The sequence below is a fragment of the Cnephaeus nilssonii genome (genome assembly GCF_951640355.1).
Source record: "Cnephaeus nilssonii genome assembly, chromosome: 11".
In the NCBI taxonomy this organism is placed as follows: domain Eukaryota; kingdom Metazoa; phylum Chordata; class Mammalia; order Chiroptera; family Vespertilionidae; genus Cnephaeus; species Cnephaeus nilssonii.
The window spans coordinates 12,437,459-12,457,319 of record NC_137082.1 but is presented as its reverse complement, the minus strand read 5'-3'; the positions used below and the strand labels follow the sequence as shown (position 1 = coordinate 12,457,319).

Sequence of the window (19,861 nt, the reverse complement as noted above, 5' to 3'; positions counted from 1 at the left end):
CCCTGCCAAGCTCCAGGTGCTCAGAGCATACCTCACAGTCCAGCTTTAGGATGGATATACCATTGCATGTGCACTGCACACTTCCAAATTTTTCACAATTTACTTTTTAAATTTAAAAATCATTTTTAAAATTGCCACTATACAAATACTGCTTAACTGTTGTCACTGCAGGGCTAGTGGGTATTTCCGTCTCAGTAGGTTTTAATATTTGTGAAAGAATGTACAAAGGAAGTATTTTTAAAATATTAAACGAGTTATGAAGCACATTAAGCAAAGCAGAACAAATTTCCTAAGTTATACATAATTTTTGCTAATAAAATTGGGATTCCATTTAAAGTACAAAGTCTGATTAAAATAAGGTGTTTTAAAAATTATAGTTTCAAATGTATATTCTGTACAGAGTGACAAAGGAATTTCAAGAAAATTAATGGTGTTTTCAGGAATTGAAACCTATACCACTCCTCATTGCCAATGCAGAAGTGTTTGACAAATCATTTATGGATTTGGAAATTTCAAGTAAGTTTTTAGGGCAAAAAGATATTTAGGCACTAAAACCAAAGATGGTAGTTAGGGAAGTTTCTAAAGATAAGTTACATGCAAGCAAACAAAAAACCATACATTTCCATCCTCAGGTTTATTCCCTGGATGGTCATATTCTAGCTCATGTTAGCTCTTACACAGCAAGCATCAGCTTATTGCTTCTTGGGAATGGCTGGTTTCCCGCTCATCACACCACCCCACCTACCTCCACAGACCTTGGAATCCAAGTCAAGGAGGCTGTCGCTGGGCATTCACCCTGCAAAGCCACACACACATTAGCTCAGTGCACTTTGGAAAGACACTTAGATTCAGAAGTCACACTTCTCTAAGACTTTAAAAAACAAACAAAAACTCCACCTATAAGGAAATCATCTTCACTCATTAACATCTTGTGATAAGAGGAACCTGACAAAGGTGGCACACCACAATGGGGTGATGGGTTCCAAGCTTGTCTATCCTAAGGACCTTTGGGGATCAATGCTCTACAAATCCAAAGTCTTACTGTGGCTGACTCACAGCATCTTGGATAATTTTAGACCTGCCTCTCTGGTACCTGCCTGTCTGCTTTCCTGCCTCCATTCTGAAAACCAGGACTGCATATATTACCCCAAGGGCAGAAGTACTGCAGTGAGCCCTCCTCAGCAGATGCCTCTTCAGAGAGGCAAGCCTGGTTTGAAAGTTTACACTCAGAACATTCAAGGGCGACAGCTTTCCAAGGCAGCCAAAGGAACCCAGAAATCCTGATATCCCTGATAAGTGGAAATTTTTCCCTTTTAGAGTGCCGTCATTGAGGGCCAATTGGAAACAGCCACTAGTAGTTCTGAATTACTTCTAAGACTATTCTGTCTTGTCACCTGTGTGTATACTGTGAGGCACAGGCAATGCACCCTCAACAGACACCTAAGAACACAGGGCATGCGTGGTAGGTGGTTGGCAAGGCTGGGAGATTGGCTTTAATATCCTTGCTGAAGAAAGTACTAAAAATAGACTGGAAAGGTTGCGAAGAACCCGGAGTTGCTAGAGGCATCGGTATAAATGTGACTTTTACCTCGTATGCATATACTAGTATGCATAATCCATGGATGCAGACTGAGTGGAGAGGGCCTGGGACAGGGGCTGGAGGTGGGCTAGAAGGGATCGATGGGGGGGAAAGGGACATATGTAATACTTTCAACAAATATATTTTTAAAATAAAGTAAATGCATGGCTTTTAAATATATATATACAAATAAATAGATATGTGTATACACACACTCACACACAAATACATATTTCCTGGCTGTCTGGCTCAGAGGGCCTAGAATCAACACCCCAGTAGCAATGAGTGCTCCAAGCACCCAGACCTTGGTTTCTAAATGCTGTCATTGAAAGGGACCAGGGCTCCTTGGAGAAAAGGCTAAATCTAGGGTTGGGGAAGGGAAAGTGTCTTCCTTTTACTGCCTTTATGTCTGTAGTGTTGAATCCCCTCTACTCATTGTTTTACTATAACCTTCTTACCACTTTTGGTTATTCTGGCAGTCCAATCCATAGGCTGGTTTTATAGTACACAACCTTTTGAACTTCTAAAATTAAAGGAGAAAACCACTAGCCCCCCTCAGCTGGCTAGGAAGCCGTGGCTCACCTTGACTCCTCTAGGAGAACACCTGAGAAAGCGAAGAGACTCGTGGTGTCAGAAAGTCTCCTCCAGGTCACCTTTGGGTAACAATGTCAGGCTCAGATGAGAGGTGTCTCCCTTCACCCGGGAGATGTCATTTCAAAAGAAAATAGTGAAACAAAGAATGTGTATCTCTTAGAAGCAATGCAAACACCTCCCTGCCCTCCCCCCACTTCTGTGCCCTCACTCATATCTTCCCTTCTTTAGTTACTGCTCAACAAGACAAAGAATTTATTAGTAGCTGTTTATTGATCAACGGTTTAATATAAAGTTATTTCAGATCTTCAGAATTTGCCCAAATGGAATCACAAGCATTACAAAGTTTTCTTTTTCCCTTAAAAAAAGGATAGGGGGCAGGTTGGGAGTACTAGCAGTAGTGACATTTGAGAATAAATTAACAAAAAAAATTTAGTCATATCATTTATTGGTGACAAACACTAAGTTTTACTTACATTCCATGGGAAGAAAAATTCCAGCGTAAACAATGAATCAAAGCAGTACTTAACTTGCAAGCTACCGTGCCTTCCACCTGGACCGTGTGCAGGACCTTACCGCACACATTCCTGTGCACAGTAACAACACCAACAGCAACAGTTTTAGAGAGAAGCATAGGTAGGTCATTCTTTTCAGCCCTACATGGAGATGTAATCAACAGTATAAAGCACTCGGGAAAACCAATCTGCAGTTTTATATGTACTACATGGAGATCATATCCTGTAGTGTAGTGAAAGCTATGTGTCCTCAAGAGCCATATGTATATACACACAATTTTAATAACCTTTAAAACAAAGATCAAAGTTCATTTAAGTCCTGTTGCATTAAAAATGAAATAGCAAAGGAGCCAAACGATCGTTTAAAGTTTAAAATTCCTAAATTGTCCAATTTATACAACTGTGGGAGACTTCATCAAGATTTCTGAGAAATCCAGGACTGTTTCAGCTAAACCAGAGGGCACACAATTTGCTTCACTGAAATGGTCCTGGGTTAGTCCAATAAAATAAAAATGTATAACCATGTACACATGGATTTAATCTTTGCCGGTTAGATTACTGATAAAGTCAGTCTCAGAAAAGTTTCTAAACTGTGCTATGTAACTAGATACAACTGAGAAACTCAAATGAAAATTTATATAGTGTCATTTCAATTGAAAGAAGATAATGAAACAGAATATGTATCTCTTTTGGAAAAGAAAGCAGTGGTGATGGTGATGGTGTAGGTACCACAGGAGGTGATGGGCCAGCACGCTAGAAAGGTTAGTTTGCGCTGAGTAGGAAGCATTTGATTTTTCTCTGGTGCTTTCAGCTCTGGGCCAGCTGGTCCAAGGCCTCTCTCTGGCGTGGGTGTCCAGGATTTGTCCCAAAGTGTATGAGTGAGCCAGTTTGAAAAGGGGTCGCGCTTTCTGCTTTCTTTTTCTTCTTTCACACAGCAAAAAAATACAAACAAAAATGCACCTCAAAACCAAGCAATGAGGTGCCCGGGGCATAGACCTGCTGGTTTCCAATTGAGCCAGGGCTGCTTGGCAGGCCCCATCTTCCCTTCCCCTACAGCAGCTGCTGCTGTGTGAGGACAAACCATAGCCCAGGAGCACAGCCATGGCACCTCCTTGCGTTCCCGCCTTCGTCACCACTGCTGTCTCCAGTTCTTTACCCATCATGTCTCTCGGCCCACTGGAGGTATCAGAAATTCCAAATTTTCAAAGCAGTTTCAGTATTTTCAGTATATGTTGGGGATTTTACAATGGTTCATGGCCAGAAGGGATTCAGCACCTCCCACACCTTTAAGAAGAAAAAAATGAAAATGACACTCGTTTTTGAAATTTAAGAGAATTACACCCATGATAAATAAATTTTATATATATATATCATAGATAATGAAGCCCAAAAAGCACAGGCCCTTGTTTATGATAACTGGATTACAGTCAAGTTTTCACAGGATATACTGTCAAGTGAAAAAAGCAGGGAGGAGAATGTGTGCATGGATGTTATCTGGGGGGGGAAAGGAGGAAAATAAGTATATAATGTATTTGCATACAGAATGAGGAAGTATCCATACATAAGGAACTAATAAAAATGTGACTTCTAGGTAGGGGGTGGGGATAATGAGATGGATGGGGACAGCAGGAGGGCAAGAATTATCACAGCATACCTTTTAAAATTATTTTGATTTTGGAAACGTGAATGTATTAACTATTCAAAATTAAATTTAAAAAGAAAGTGGAGCTGGGCCAGTGTGACTCAGTGGTTGAGCACTGACCCATGAACCAGGAGGTCACAGTTCGATTCCTGGTCAGGGCACCGGGTTATGGGCTCGATCCCCAGTAGAGGGTATGCAGGAGGCAGCCAATCAATGATTTTCTCTCATCATTGATGTTGCTCTCCCTCTGTCTTTCTCTCTGAAATCAATAATAATGTATTTTTTAAAAAGTGGAGTTCTTTGCCCCAGACCTGGAAAGCTTTCCAGAGAACAGGACAGGAAGGGACTGAGGCAAATGTTTCACTACCGAGTTGCGCACACAGTTTTTACTTAATGCAAACAAGGACAGAACGGCCTTGCCATGTAAATCAGCTCACGCACACAGACATTGGTCCATTTCCTGTTCTTGGCATCTCTGTACTTTGTTGGTCCAACTCAGACAGCAACTTTAAAATATTCAGTGCAGCCTAACAGGGAATAAAAAGAAAAGTCTGACCTTAGCCACTGCTCGAGACCACAGCATAAGACACTGATTAGGGAGGGGAGAGATTTTCCTATTGCCCAACAAAGAGGTGGTCCCACTAAATAACCTTCTTCTTTAATGTTTGAACTTTTAATTTAAAATTTACATTAAATCACTTGTTAATTTTATTATATATTTCCTTCTAGTATTTTTAACCTTGTGGTAATGGGACTGTTATATCCTGCTTTAAACCAAAAACCAATCATATTTCCTTGTTAGAATACATTATCTTTGGAGACATTAATTTGATGGATGCATTATATTCCATCAGGTGAATATGCCAAAGTTTATGCAGATAAATCAATTTCTTTTCGATTTTAGTATTTCTTATAACAAGAATTTCATCTGAACAGAATACCACAGTAAGGGGCTTTCTGTAGCTGCCAGAACTTGGGCCTGCAATTCCTGCTTCTGGTAAGAGGTGGACTGAATATGGTATCTGGAAGAGTTCCAGGATCCAAGGTCCACAAGGGAAGGGTTGGCTAAAGCTGATGAGTTCTCATAAACATAATGTGAAATCAATCCAGGAGACTAAGGAAAAAATCTTCAGAAATAAGAAATCTATACAATAATTAACTGCCTACAGTCTGTTGGAGACCCCTTTACCTATCTTTCTGAGACCAGTAACAGGGTGGAACCAGACCCCCAGTGTGGGAGAACATACCATGTCATGGCAGGACTCCAAATCCTTTCCAATACCGTGGCTGATCAGAGGTGGCTGAGAGGAGCAATTGATAAGAGATACAAACTCGTTCTTGTTGTTTTTGGGGAAGTCTTTGTATTCAACCTAAGGAGGAAAAGAAAACTGAGGCAAGGGTAGGGAAGTATGCATATGAATTGGACTATGGCTCTGGGCCTAGCAAAGTGGGAAATAACACTTCTCTCTCCCTGGTCTCAGCACCTGACATGCTCAGTCAGCCCTGAGGAGGGCCTGGGGATGCAGGCAGAGCATGGCCAGTTTCCAGAAACCTAAATGTCGACTCAAAAATCCATCTGAAAGAAGCCATGCCCTTCCCTACCAGGCAGAAAGGGCCAGCACAATGAATGTGTTCTCACTGAAATCTAAATTCTTAACTACCACTAGGTCAGGCACTTTGTTGTTATTACGGTTGGCTTGGATAGTTAAAATTTTATTACCAAAAGTCATGGATTTTCTCTTACCATACAGGCTTGTAATACTTTCCATACCTTTCTACCCTTCCTCAGGATGACCCTTTTACCATGCTTGCCTTACCCATCCCCCTAGCCTAGACAAAGAACATGATTTAAAGGAAAAGGTATAGCGCTGGCTGGTGTAGCTCTGTTAGTTGGGCGTTATCCAGTCTACCTCAAGGTGGCCAGTTTGACTCCGGGTCAGGGCACATGTCTGGGTTGCAGGCTCAGAGGCAGTTGATGAATGTTTGGCCTTCAATCAATGTTTCTCTCTCTCTCCCTCTAAAAGTCAATAAAAAAATCTTTTAAAAAAGCCCGGCATAGTTCAGTGGTTGAGCATCGACCTATCAGGGCACATGACAAGGTTGTGGGCATAATCCCCAGTGGGTGTGCGCAGGAGGCAGCCAATCAACGATTCTCTCATCACTGATGCTTCTATCTATCTCTCTCCTTTCCTCTCTGATATCAATAAAAATATATTTTTAAAAAATCTTTAAAACAAAACAGGAACAAGGTGCAAAGCTTGTTTTCTGAGAGAAACCCAAAGATGACTACACTGAGGTACAAACTACACAGCTCAGGTTTAGCAGTTACCTGGAATCCCTGGACTCTGGAAAGATAATCCAACTGCTCAGAAGGTCTTGTGAGAGGTCCATGGGGTACGTGGCCTGAAGAGATATTATTCTTTAAAATGGTCTCAGCTGTGGGGGAGGTGCCCCCATACAACAATTCACGGGCTATCATGGCAGTTACTGTGGCCTTGGCAGGATTCGGAGCTGCCCGGGTAAAATCTTTGGTGTGATGTCCTTGACTGACTCCTACGGCCTGGGCAACCTCGGGCACCATAGGAAGAATTCCAGCAGGCAGCTGCTGATGACTAAGATAAGGCATCCTAAACTCGTCCTCTTTATTGCCTAGAAAGGGACACACAGACGAATCAATGCAAGTGCACACACACTGCCTGCCTGGAAAGATGTTACAAAACCCCACCCTGGCCTATGCTCAGTGCACACACTGGCACACGATGATGCAGAACTGAACACATTGTAACTCATTCACTGGGCACTTGCTATTACCAGAAACCATGCAAATCCCAGAATCACATTCAGATTGAAACAATATTAACATCACACTTACTAGTCCCATTTTCATCCCCAGAGACAGGCTCAAAAAAGGTTACTTTTCTTCCATCCCCTGGTTTCTTTATGGGTGTCTTTAAAACAAACAAACAAACAAACAAAAGGCTATGAGTATAAAACAAACTGTTGAAAAATTAGTTCCTCTCTCTAAAAAAAATTATGAATTCCAACCAGCATAATCTTTGATTTTTACACTTTAGGAATCTGAGGAGGCAATCAGCAGGAAGCCCTCCTCCCAAAGCTTGACCACCAGTTTGCTTCTGCCACCCAGCAAAGCCTGTGCTCCCCGCCAGTGTACAGGCCCGGCCATGCCAGCCTGCCCATCAGAGCATCTAACAGTGCACTGGACCCAATGCTGAGCCTCCGTCTGCGCTCACAGGAAGAGGGGAACATTAAACCAAAAAAGAAAAAGATACTAGATTGGCAGAGCCCAAGGTGGAGAAGCTACACAATATTTCTTGGAGCTAAAATCCAATTAAAAGATAAGGTGACATTTCTGTATATTGACAAACTTACAGGGAAATGTTACTAGATAAAAAATTTGTCAAACACAAGGTCTCCTTTCTGAGAAGGTAAGGTACCCAAAAGCCAAGTCTAGGATTTACACAGATTCTCTGATGAGTGTTTGGGGTCCCACTTATTAGCTATGTGGCCACAGTGGGTGCCACTTCTCACCACTGATACAACTAACTGGCAGAGGTGAATGAATCAGTCCTGGGTTTTTCACGTTTATTCCAATAGGAGCTTTCAGTAACTAGAAACAAGGTCAGTCAAGGTTAAGGGTACTGCTTAACAGTCTTCGCAGAAGTAAAATTTTCAATATAGGATTAGTTTTATATAGTTTTAAATTTATAAAGAAACTAGTGGATTTATGCACATTGAAAGGAAATTAGAAGAAATATTTTGATATCACTATTTGCCCTTTCTCTATAATAGAAGTGTCAGAGATCAAAGAAAATTAGTAGAATGTATATGAAAATAATATATAAATTGGTTAATAAACAACATGATATAACAACAAAGACATGATATAAAGACAACAAAAACATGATATAAAAACACGGATAAAAGCAATGACTGATAAATTGATTAAACTTATTCAATATCTCCCTGTATACCACATTAAAAGTAAAAACACTTTCAGAGTGCTTGACTAATTTCCCTTGTGATGAAGTATTTACAATTTTAACGTCATAAGCTCTTCGAACTTGAGAGAAAGCAATATATAACTGACCATGTGCGAAAACAGGTTCAGGTAGGAATAGTCCTACTCTGTCTAGAGTTTGTCCTTGTGATTTATTAATAGTCATCGCAAATGACGGCATCACGGGAAACTGTCTTTGAAATAATTTAAATGGGAGGCCAGTGTCAGACAGGGACAAATCAATTCTTGGAATCAGAACAATCTTTCCTTCTGCAGATCCTGTTAATACTTCAGCTTCAATTATGTTAGGTCACAATCTTTTGATAATAAATCTAGTACCATTACAAAGACCCCATTTACTATTTTTTTAAATAAATCTTTATTGTTCAGATTATTACAGATGTTCCTCTTTTTTCCCGCCATAAGTCCCCTCCACCCGATCCCCTCCCCCCTGCCCCATACCCTTACTCCCCGCCACTGTCCTCATCCATAGGTGTAAGATTTTTGTCCAATCTCTTCCCTCACCCCTCTCACCCCTTTCCCCCCCGAGAATTGTCAGTCCACTCCCTTTCTATGCCCCTGATTCTATTATATTCACCAGTTTATTCTGTTCGTCAGATTTTTTATTGACTTGATTTTAAGATTCACTTGTTGATAGGTATGTATTTGTTGTCACTTTGTTGTTCATAATTTTTATCTTGACCTTTTTCTTCTTCTTCCTCTTCTTAAAGAATACCCTTTAGCATTTCATATAATACTGGTTTGGTGGTGATGAACTCCTTTAGCTTTTTCTTGACTGTGAAACTCTTTATCTGACCTTCAATTCTAATGATAGCTTTGCTGGGTAAAATAATCTTTGTTGTAGGTTCTTGCTGTTCATCACTTTGAATATTTCTTGCCACTCCCTTCTGGCCTGCATAGTTTCTGTTGAGAAATCAGCTGACAGTCATATGGGAACTCCCTTGTAACTAACTGTTTTTCTCTTGCTGCTTTTAAGATTCTTTGTCTTTTGACCTTGGCAGTTTAATTATAATGTGTCTTGGTGTGGTCCTCTTTGGATTCCTTTTGTTTGGGGTTCTCTGCGCTTCCTGGACTTGTAAGTCTATTTCTTTCACCAGGTAGGGAAAGTGTTCTGTCATTATTTCTTCAAATAGGTTTTCAGTATCTCGCTCTCTTCTTCTGGCACCCCCATAATTCGGATGTTGGTACACTTGAAGTTGTCCCAGAGGCTCCTTACACTATCTTCATATTTATGGATTCTTTTTTCCTTTTGTTTTTCTTGTTGGGTGTTTTTTGCTTCCTCATATTTCAAATCTTTGGTTTGATTCTTGGGGTCCTCTAGTCTACTGTTGAATTTCTGTATATTATTCTTTATTTCAGACAGTGTATGCTTAATTTCTGACTGGTCCTTTTTCGTTTTTTTGGCATTCTCACTAAGATCCTTGAAGGTCTCACTAAGTTCCTCGGAGGTTTCTAGAAGATTTTTGAGTAACCTTGTAACTGTGGTTTTGAACTCTATATCAGTAGTTTGCTTTCCTCCATTTCTTTCATTTGTGACATGTTTCTTTGTCTCCGCATTTTGGCTGCTTCCCTGTGTTGATGGAGTGGTTTTGTGTGGTAGGTGACCTATAGGGCCCCGTGTCTCAGCCTCCCCAATCACCTTAGGTGGACACTCTTGGTGCACCCCTTTGTGGGCTGGGTGCACAATCTTGTTGTAGTTAAGCCTTGATTGCTGTTGGTACACTGGGAGGAATTGACCTCCAGGCCAATTGGCTGTGAGGACCCGCTCTGTCTATAATGGAAGAACTGCTGTGCTGGAGACACCCTTATGGGGCAAGACTTGCTTCAGTGGGGCTTTGGTGCTGAGTCTGCCTCTTGAGTGTGTCACTTATGGATGTGAGGCGTTGAAATCTGGTATGGTCTCACATTGACCACTAGGTATACTGGCTCCTGGTTCTCCTAGGAAGTGCAAGTCAGCTACTGCCTGAGGCCACCCAGCAGGAGCTACAGAGAGATCTGCAGATTTCTCCTCTTTGCTTGGGGTTTGGAAGTTTTGGAGCTGACCCAGCTGCAGTTTGTTAGGTTAAGCTGCAAAAGGGCAGGCCATTCATATGCAAAAACTGCTGCGCACAGCTCTGGTGGGTTTGTAAATTGGGCGGGGTGGGGCCTCAGGGAATCACCAGGGTGTAGCAAACAGCAATAGCTGCCAGTCAGCCGTCTCTGTGTCTCCGCGTCCCGCGCCCCAGCGCAGTAAACAATGATTCCTTGTGAGCACCTCTGCAAGAAAGCCACCCTCACTTTCCTACCTGATGCCAGACAGTCCAGCTTCTCCCCATAGGAAACTGGAGTTCAGAGCAGTCGGGAGCTTTTATCTGCTTCCCGATTGAAAAAAACAGCGCACCCAGTCGCCAGCCCGATTTGCGCACCTCCGTACCTCTGCTTTTCCGCTCCTCTGTACATCCTACCCGGTTTCAATGCGCTTTTTTCTTTCCTTCTAGTTGTAGAACTTCTATTCAGCCAGCTTTCCCGTGGTTCTGGGTGATAGTCATTTTGTCTTTTAGTTGTAGTTTTGGCGTGGTTGTGAGAGGCAGCACGTACAGATGTATACCTTATGCCGCCATCTTGGTTTCTCCCCATTTACTATTAAGATTTCTCAATAGCATGAAGATTGCACCTATTATCAATTTTAATTTATGACATGGCATTCCCGAAGGAGTAATACTATTAAGAAATTCGCCCTGGCTGGTTTGGCTCAGTGGATAGAGCATCGGCCTGCAGAATGAAGGGTTCTAAGTTCGATTCTGGTCCAGGGCACATACCTGGGTTGTGTACTTGATCCCCAGTAGGGGGCATGCGGGAGGCAGCTGATCAATGATTCTCTCTCATCATTGATATTTCTATCTTTCTCTACCCTCTCCCTTCCTCTCTGAAATCAATAAAATATATATATATATATATATATATATATATATATATATATATATATATATATATGTTTAAAAAAAAGAAACTCAATGGGAAAATTTTCCTTTTTGGCATCATCTGATGAATCGATGGAATCATCACTCAAATAGGTGTGAAAATCTCCATGGAGTATATCCAAAATGTCTTCATTTAATTTATGAACACGTTCATTTTTAGGACAAAGAAACGATCAACAATGACAGATCAAAACACACATGTGCGACTGGCACCAGCAAAAGCGTTATATGTATCTCACATACGCAAGTCAATGTTTATTTTTAAACTAGAGGCCCAGTGCACGAAATTCGTGCATGGGGGGTTGGGGGGGTCCCCTCAGCCCAGCCTGTACCCTCTCTAATCCAGGACCCCTCAGGGGATGTCCGACTGCCAGTTTAGGCCCGATCCCGGGGATTGGGCCTAAACGGGCAGCTGGACATCCCTCTCACAATCCTGGACCACTGGCTCCTAATCGCTCACCTGCCTGCATGCCTGGTTGCCCCTAACTGCCTCCCCCCCGCCCCCGCTGGCCTGATTGCCCCTAACTGCCCCCTGGCCGGCCTGGTCGCCTATTACTGCCCCCTCTCTGACGGCCTGGTCACCCCCAACTGCCCCCCCCACCGGCCTAGTTGCCCTTCACTGCCCCCCCCACCAGCCTAATTACCCCCAACTGCCCCCCTCTGCCGGCCTGGTCGCCCCTTACTGCTCCCCCTGCCGACCTGGTCGCCCCCAACTGCCCCCCCTCTGCCGGCCTGGTCGTCCCTAACTGTCCCCCTGCCGACCTGGTCGTCCCCAACTGCCCCCCCTGCCTGCGGCCTAGTTGCCCTTCACTGGCCCCCCTGCCAGCCTTATTATCCACAACTGCCCCCCCCTGCTGGCCTGGTCGCCCCCAACTGCCCCCTCCTGCTGGCCTGGTCACCCCTCACGGACCCCCAGCCGGCCTGTTCGCCCCACGCAGCCTGCTTGTTCAGTCATTTGGTTGTCTCTCACTAACCCCCCTGCCGGCCTGGTCATAGGCAGCCATCTTGTGAGGGCATGAGGGTTAATTTGCGTATTACCTCTTTATTATATAGGATTGCCAGTGCGCATAGTATGTACCAGCTGATCAGTCAGTTGGACAGACACATGGTAGGTCACTTAGCCTTTTACATCTCCTATATAATAAAAGCCTAATATGCTAAGTGTCCAACCCTTCGACCAGTCGCTATGATGTGCACTGATCACCAGGGGGCAGATGCTCCGACCGGTAAGTTAGCTTGCTGCTGGGGTCCAGCTGATCGGAACTGGGTGAGATGGGCCAGACACACCCTGGAGACCTCCCTCGGTCCTTCCCTGGCCCCAGTCGTGCACCAGGCCTCTAGTATAAAGATAAGAAAACTCAAGTCTAAACGATGGCTTTTGCCCTAACTCTAAAATCACACTATCTCAATGTCCCAGAAAAATCAAAGCCTGCTCCACAACTCATGAGAGCCCAAGTTGATGCATCTTTTATATAGACCTCATTCTAAGAGTGCAAATGATAGAATCACACATGCATTAATTTCAAACCCTATTATTCAGCAACCCACTAACAGAAAGGAACAAGCTGCTCTCCAGCAAAGCATCCTAGACCACAAAGATACTGGTACAATAACATGACCCAGAGTCATTTTTGTGGCCATGGACATGCAACTCTCTTTCTGACTTCATTATAATAGTCCAAATGGAGATGCTGCACAGCAGGGCTGCTTTACAGCCAAGAGGTGCCAGAGTCCCCCAGGTTAAGGGGAGGTCATCTTGCAATTAGAGAACAAGGACACAGAGCCTCGAGCAGTCACCTTCTCTTCTGATTTGAGGGCTGGTTTGGTGGGCTGAGCCTGCGGGACTTTGAAACCAAGAATCTCCAGCATGTTCTCAGCTGCGTTGCGTTTTGCCACCTTCTTATTGGTGCCTGTTCCCTCTGCAGTATGGTTTCCAACCTTCACCTGCAGAAAGAAGGCATATCAGTGCTTAAACCTTCAGCGTAAAGACCAGTCAGGAACTGATGTGCTGGCCAAAGAATCCAGCAATGGTCAGAAGCCATACAGCTTACCAGTGGCACCCAGGAGCTGTCTGCACCAGCCTGCAAGAGCAGACTGGTAAATATGCAAGAATTGGGAGAGCTCATTGTTAAAGGCAGCCATTATCGAACAGTGTATTATATAAGCTTCTAATTAAATTATTTTAACAGGTAATAAATACTTAAGACACATCACTTTCTAATTAGACTACATTTGACAGTTATCTATGCTTTTGAAGTTCTTTACATGTTATATTTGAATATTTTTACTGATTTTGAGAGAGAGAAGAAGGGAAAGAGAAAGACAGAAATGTTGATGTGAGAACACATCGATTTGCTGCCTCCTGTACACCCCCTACTGGGGATCGAGCCCGCAATCCAGGCATGTGCCCAACTGGGAATCGAACCGACAACTTTTTGGTGCATGGGACAATGCTCAACCAACTGAGCCACACTGGCCAGGGCACATCTGTTGTATTTGTATGGTGGAAATACTATATAATTGTGTGCTGCTGCTCATCTCTTCCCGACTCCATAACCAGATGTGGAAACAGCCATGATTGGAGTTTTACACCACCAAAATCTGCAAACACTATATAGCAAGAATTAAGTTGTTTTGTTGAGTGTCTATTCTAGACTTAAGTGATGGAGAAAGGGTAATAATGCAGATTAAGTTTAAAAGTATGTCAAGTCTCAGCTATGACATTATAACTAGAAAAAAACCTGAAAATTCTTCTAGTCTTCAAAAATTATTATGATTGAGCAGAGAAGTTGCTTCTATTATTTACAAATAAGAGAAGTTCCAAAATGTCTTTGATGTTTTACTTTCATCTCACTTGTTAATGTAAACAAAAATACCAATCAATATTAATGCTAGAACTACACTCATTTGTCAGTGACATGTGTAGCCTGGAAAGTACAGGCATTTATCTATAGTCTGATTTTATAACACTACTATTACTGATAGTCACACTGAATTTAACAATGTATCAGATTTACAATAAAGACTATTATACATGTGTAATATATTACTTGTAAACTGTGTGCTACACATCCTTTCTTATCAGTGAAATTTATAAAACATCTATGTATATATTTATATATATACATACACAGGGTAGGGCAAAAGTAGGTTTATAGTTGTGAGTACACAAAACACAGAATTTATTCTTATATTAGTATTTATTAATTATTGTACTACTTCCCATATGAACAACTGTAAACCTACTTTTGACCCACCCTGTATGTGTGTAGATCCATACATGCATCCCTCTACCACACTCACTACCCTCACCTGAGAGCTGGTTGGTTGTTAAACCTATTCCAGGACAAACCACAGCCTACGATCCCCTTCCAAGATAGTCTGAACCAAATCAAAAGTCCTATGTCACAAAACTGACAGGATCAAGAAAGCCTTCCTGGCCCGTGAAGAGGGGCCTGGGATTGAACCCCCCCGACTAGCCATCTACCAGCCATTTGACCCTGGGCAAGTTAATTACTGATCCTCTAAGCAAGCTGGTTTCCTCTCCTAGAACAGATGGATCATTCCTCTTCTTGCCTGTGACTGGGTAGGTGAAACACACCAAGCTAAGTAATGATGCTTTAAGTTGTAAACTGCTACACTAAAGTATCCTGATTTTCACCAGAATACATTATTAAATGCAAATCACAAATTAAGCTGCCCATGTGAACATCCATTTAATAAGCTAAGTATGAAGAGAAACCCTCTAAACTAATCTGAAGTGCCACCACAATCTAAGGAAGAGCAACTTGGACTCCAGATTCTACAGAAGGTTTACGAGGAACAGGAAGAGAACATTCGATATAACTTATAAAATTTATCTTCTGAAAATAATATAAACCATCAGGTAGATGTAATAAAGAAATAAATCTACCCAAAATCCCACCATCCCAATGCTCTTCTAACGGACCCCATTTGTGTCCAAGCTCCTACCTGCTGACAGCAGCCCTGTACAGAGAAATAAGGCTTTAAGGCACCAAATTACTGCAAGCAACATGGACTTAGCATGGACAATGTTGATGACAGGGAGCGGATCACTGGCCCAACACGCTGGACCTGGGATCTCGTCAGGCTCTGAGATGGGACAAGGTCAGAGAAGGGCCCTCCACAAGCTGCACTAAACCCACCTGCATCACAAACTCCCTGCGGCGCGGGAGGCCTCGCTCTGTGAGAAGCATGTACTCCGGCTCCTTCTCCTTTTTCGCCTGCTGGATCTGGGCCAGTCTGCTAATAGGGTTCATCACCTGGCCATGTTCTGGGCCACTCTGTACCTGAGAAACAATTATTACAGAAACCATGTGCCATGTTAGTCACAGAAACAACCTTGCCAATTCAGAGATAAGGACATGACAAGAGTTTCTTATATATTGACCCAGTAGCTCCAAATTAAGCTGCGCTTTTTTAAAACTATTTTTAATTGAAAGATGTTTAATGATTTTCTATGATTGTTCTAAAGTGATTTTAAGGTCTTCCTGGCAAACCAACATCAACATTTCACTATGATTAGACAAGCATCATTGTAATCCCTGCTTTTTAACAATTTCAACAAATTACAATGAAAAGGCGGAAAAAATAAGAACACTATTCCTAAAATTTCCCATAACTCTGTATTATAAGATGGGTTCCCAGCTTTCTTAACAATGACTCAAAATCCAGAAACCATTAAAAACATACTAAAAGAAAAAAATTTTTTTTCAAGCTGATGCCACATAGAAAGAAGAACCCCACAATGGGCATCTTCAGCTCCAAGGAGTCCTCACCTATTCTGACAAGGAGTGACTTCCAGCAGAAAAATAAAATTGCTAAAGTATGCTAACTATTAAACAAATAAAGAAAACTTCAAAAGTATGCCAACTTTTCTATGTATAGATGCTAACTTATGTGTAAGAAAAATTTGGAAGTTGATACAGCATGAAACCATATTGACAATACTGACATTCATAAACGTCCCCTCACGGACTCCCGTCCCTTCTTTGGGGTTGGGGTGGAGAAGCAGTATAATTTTTGATAGATTCATTGGCATGACTCAAAACTCCAAATCAAGGTTTATAGTGAGATGTCTTGTTCCTATATCTGCCCCTAGCCAGCTTTCCTCCCATGAATCTCCTTCACAATGGAACAGCATAGCAGTCCACGAGATAGAGGAAGCTCGGTTCACTGCTCTTCCCGCGAGTGGGCACTGACTGCACTTATGATCACAGGGCTGCGAGCACACCCACTTCCAACAGACATGTGCAAGCCTGCAGGTAATTTCACTGAACCCAGCTCAGTCCTTATCTCCCTGACCTGGGACTCCCAAGAGAACTATACAAGGTGGTCATGTAAAGGGTGCCTGGGGCCTAGTGTGTGCACATTAGCTCCCTCCCCTTCCACTAGAGTCAGCAGCCAGCCTCCTGGGCTCCCCAATCGTCTGCGAGCAGTGAAAACACCCTCTTCATTCAGATAGATGCTTACCCTGACTATGGGTTTTGTTTTCTTTTTGATTCGGGGCTTCACCCGTTCAACTACAGGCAGCGGTGGTAACTTCTTCAACTCCTCAAGAATAGCTATAGCTGCGTTTTTCTTTGAAATCTTCTTGCTCTTCCCTTCACCTTCCCTCACAAACTCCCCAACGGACACCTTGGTCACAAAGCTCTTCATGTGGGGTGGGCCAGTCTCCCGGGCGACCTGTTTTAGAGGGAAAGACTGAGTGAAAGCATGACAGACACTTATTACAGGCTGCAGGGAACACTGGTTAGTACACTACTTCACATGAGACACAGGTAAAGGGGAACTAAGGACAAAATCCATTAAGTGAAGGGAGCCTAAATGTCGGCAAAATGAAACAGTGATCATGCTGAATACGTTTTCTTATTTTTCAAACTTTTTAATGTTCTGGGGTCTGAAGTGTCCAAAACAGGGAAACATTTTCTATTACCACCTTCCTATAAAAATGGCTCACATCTCCACAGGGTCACAGAATGACCCGAGTTTAGGGTGATCCACCGCAAACAGCATAAAGGAAGCTGGCCCAGCAAAGCCCAGAAATAACTGCAGCACAAAGAGTTCGAGTTTAATATTTGCTCTGAGCCTCCAGCCAAGATCGACTTTATTAAATACTGGCTGCTATGCAGCTATAAAGAAGAATGAGAAAACCTCTAACACTGAAAGTGATTAAAACCTACTGGCTCAGTAAGTTAAAAAAGCAAACTGCAGAAGAGTATACACTGAGTGGCCAGATTATTATGATCTCTGAACGCATAATAATCTGGCCACTCAGTGTGTGTGTTTGTGTGTACATACATACATATATGTATGTATATTAGAGGCCCGGTGCATGAATTTGTGCATGGGTGGGGTCCGGCCAGCCTGGCCATGGGGAGAGGACATGGGCGGTTGGCTGGCCTGCCTGCTGGTCGAACTCCTGGTTGAGGGGACAATTTGCATATTAGCCTTTTATTATATAGGATATACACTGAGTGGCCATAGTATTATGTGTTCAGAGATAATAATCTGGCCACTCAGTGTATATGATTCCCCTAACTTCTATGTTAAAAATAGAGTTTTACATATACGTTTACATATACACATGTATGTATAGACATGTGCTTATATGGTGATTTAAAACACACACACACACACACACACACACACAAAACAACAACAACAAAAGAACAGGAAGGACAAAGCAGAAAGCAATGGAATTAGTTCCCTGCAGCAGGTAGGAGGGATTGGGGTAGAGAGGGAACAAGATGACACTTCTGAATGTGTCTTTTTGTCCAGTTTTGACTTTTGAAACCATTTAGTGTTCTAAATATTAAAAATAAATCAACAAAGATAGAGAAAAACACTAAAATGGAATATGAACAGAAACCTAACTGCATATCAAAATTATTACATACTCACACAAAAGGAAAATAAAAATCGAATCCTACCTACTCATCCAAGACACCCTTGGAAAGAACTAAAAAGACTTAGATTACCAGATTTCAAGACTTTCTATAAAATTACAGCAATTGCAGCATCATAGTATTGTTGAAGGACAAACTGATCAATAAAACAGAATGCAGAAACAGACCTATACATACAGTCGCTTGATTTTTGGCAAAACACCAAAGCAAATCCAAAGTCAACTTTAAAAATATGGTACTAAAGCAACTAGATATCCACATGAGAAAAAACTGAACCATAATCTCAAATTCAATCACCAACAAAAATTAACTGGCACTAGAATACGGACCTAAAGGTGAAAACTAAAACTATACAGCTTCTTACCCTGGCTGGTGTGCTCGCTGTGCTCACTGGTTAGAGCAAGGGGCGGGAACCTTTTTTTTTTTTTTTGACAAGGGCCATTTGGATATTTATAGCATCATTCGTGGGCCATACAAATTTATCAACTTAAAAATTAGCCTACATTTAATTAACTCACCCCTAATGCCTTGGAAGGGTCAGGCCAAATAATTTTCTGGGCCTTATAAAGCCCGTAAGCCAGATGTTCCCCACCTCTGGGTTAGCACATCAGCCCGCACACCAAAGGCTTGTGGGTTTGGTTCCTGGTCAAGGGCACATACCTAGGTTGCAGGTTTGATCCCCGGCCCGGTCAGAGTGCATGCAGAAGGGAACCAATTGATATGTCTTTCTCACATCGAAGTTTCTCTCTTTCTCTTCCCACCTCCCTCCCTCCATTCCACTCTCTCTAAAAAAAAACAAACAAACAGCTATACAGCTTTCAGAAAACATGAGAATTCATGAAATTAGCAAAGAATTCTGGAACACAAAAAACACTAATCATGCCAAAACCGGTTTGGCTCAGTGGATAGAGCATCGGCCTGCGGACTGAAGGGTCCCAGGTTCGATTCCGGTCAGGGGCATGTGCTTTGGTTGTGGGCACATACCCAGTAGGGGGTGTGCAGGAGGCAGCTGATCGATGTTTCTCTCTCATCGATGTTTCTGACTCTCTATCCCTCTCCCTTCCTCTCTGTAAAAAGAAATCAATAAAATATATTTTTTAAAAAAACCCACCAATCATAAACAAAAAAACAATTTTTCTCAAAATTAAAACTGCTCATTAAAAAACATTTAAGTCCCAGATCCGGGTGAGGCCGTGCGCCCCTGGATCCGGGTGAGGCCGCGCCCCTGGGTCCAGGAGAGGCCACGCACCCCTGGGTCCGGGTGAGGCCACGCGCCCCTGGGTCCGGGTGAGGCTGGATCCCGGGACCGGGTGAGGCCACCCACACCTGGGTCCGGGTGAGGCCACGCGCCCCAGGGCCCGGGTGATGCTGGGTCCCGGGTCCGGGTGAGGCCACGCACCCCTGAGTCCGGGTGAAGCCGCGCCCCTGGGCCCGGGCGAGACCAAACCAGAGGGAGTCGAACCTGCATTACCACCATTTGTCCACCATCCAGAGCTGAAAAGTCAGTGCCGATATGTACACATAAGGAACTGGTGGACACTGAAATCGGGTCTCAAAAGAACTGTTGGTCCAGAAAGAAACTTACTACAGACTGATTCATTTGCCT

General features: G+C 42.8%; 1 protein-coding gene across 9 annotated transcripts in view; it reads right to left on the bottom strand.

Annotated features, from left to right (window-relative positions):
* Nucleotides 1–2,463: 2,463 nt before the first annotated feature.
* The window catches only part of STAU1 (staufen double-stranded RNA binding protein 1), a 78,349-nt gene continuing 60,951 nt past the window's right edge, over nt 2,464–19,861 (bottom strand). For 6 of the 9 annotated variants that reach the window (XM_079784878.1, XM_079784876.1, XM_079784880.1 and 3 more), the window contains 8 exons: nt 16,820–17,050; nt 15,493–15,636; nt 13,124–13,270; nt 7,200–7,275; nt 6,657–6,976; nt 5,575–5,697; nt 4,769–4,854; nt 2,474–3,969 (listed from right to left, as the gene is read on the bottom strand). In XM_079784878.1, coding sequence (XP_079641004.1) covers nt 3,954–3,969; nt 4,769–4,854; nt 5,575–5,697; nt 6,657–6,976; nt 7,200–7,275; nt 13,124–13,270; nt 15,493–15,636; nt 16,820–17,050 — 1,143 coding nt within the window. In that variant the 3' untranslated portion in view covers nt 2,474–3,953. Of the gene's footprint in view, nt 3,970–4,768; nt 4,855–5,574; nt 5,698–6,656; nt 6,977–7,199; nt 7,276–13,123; nt 13,271–15,492; nt 15,637–16,819; nt 17,051–19,861 lie in introns of all 9 variants that reach the window. The other 3 variants (XM_079784877.1, XM_079784884.1, XM_079784883.1) reach the window with 2 other exon arrangements.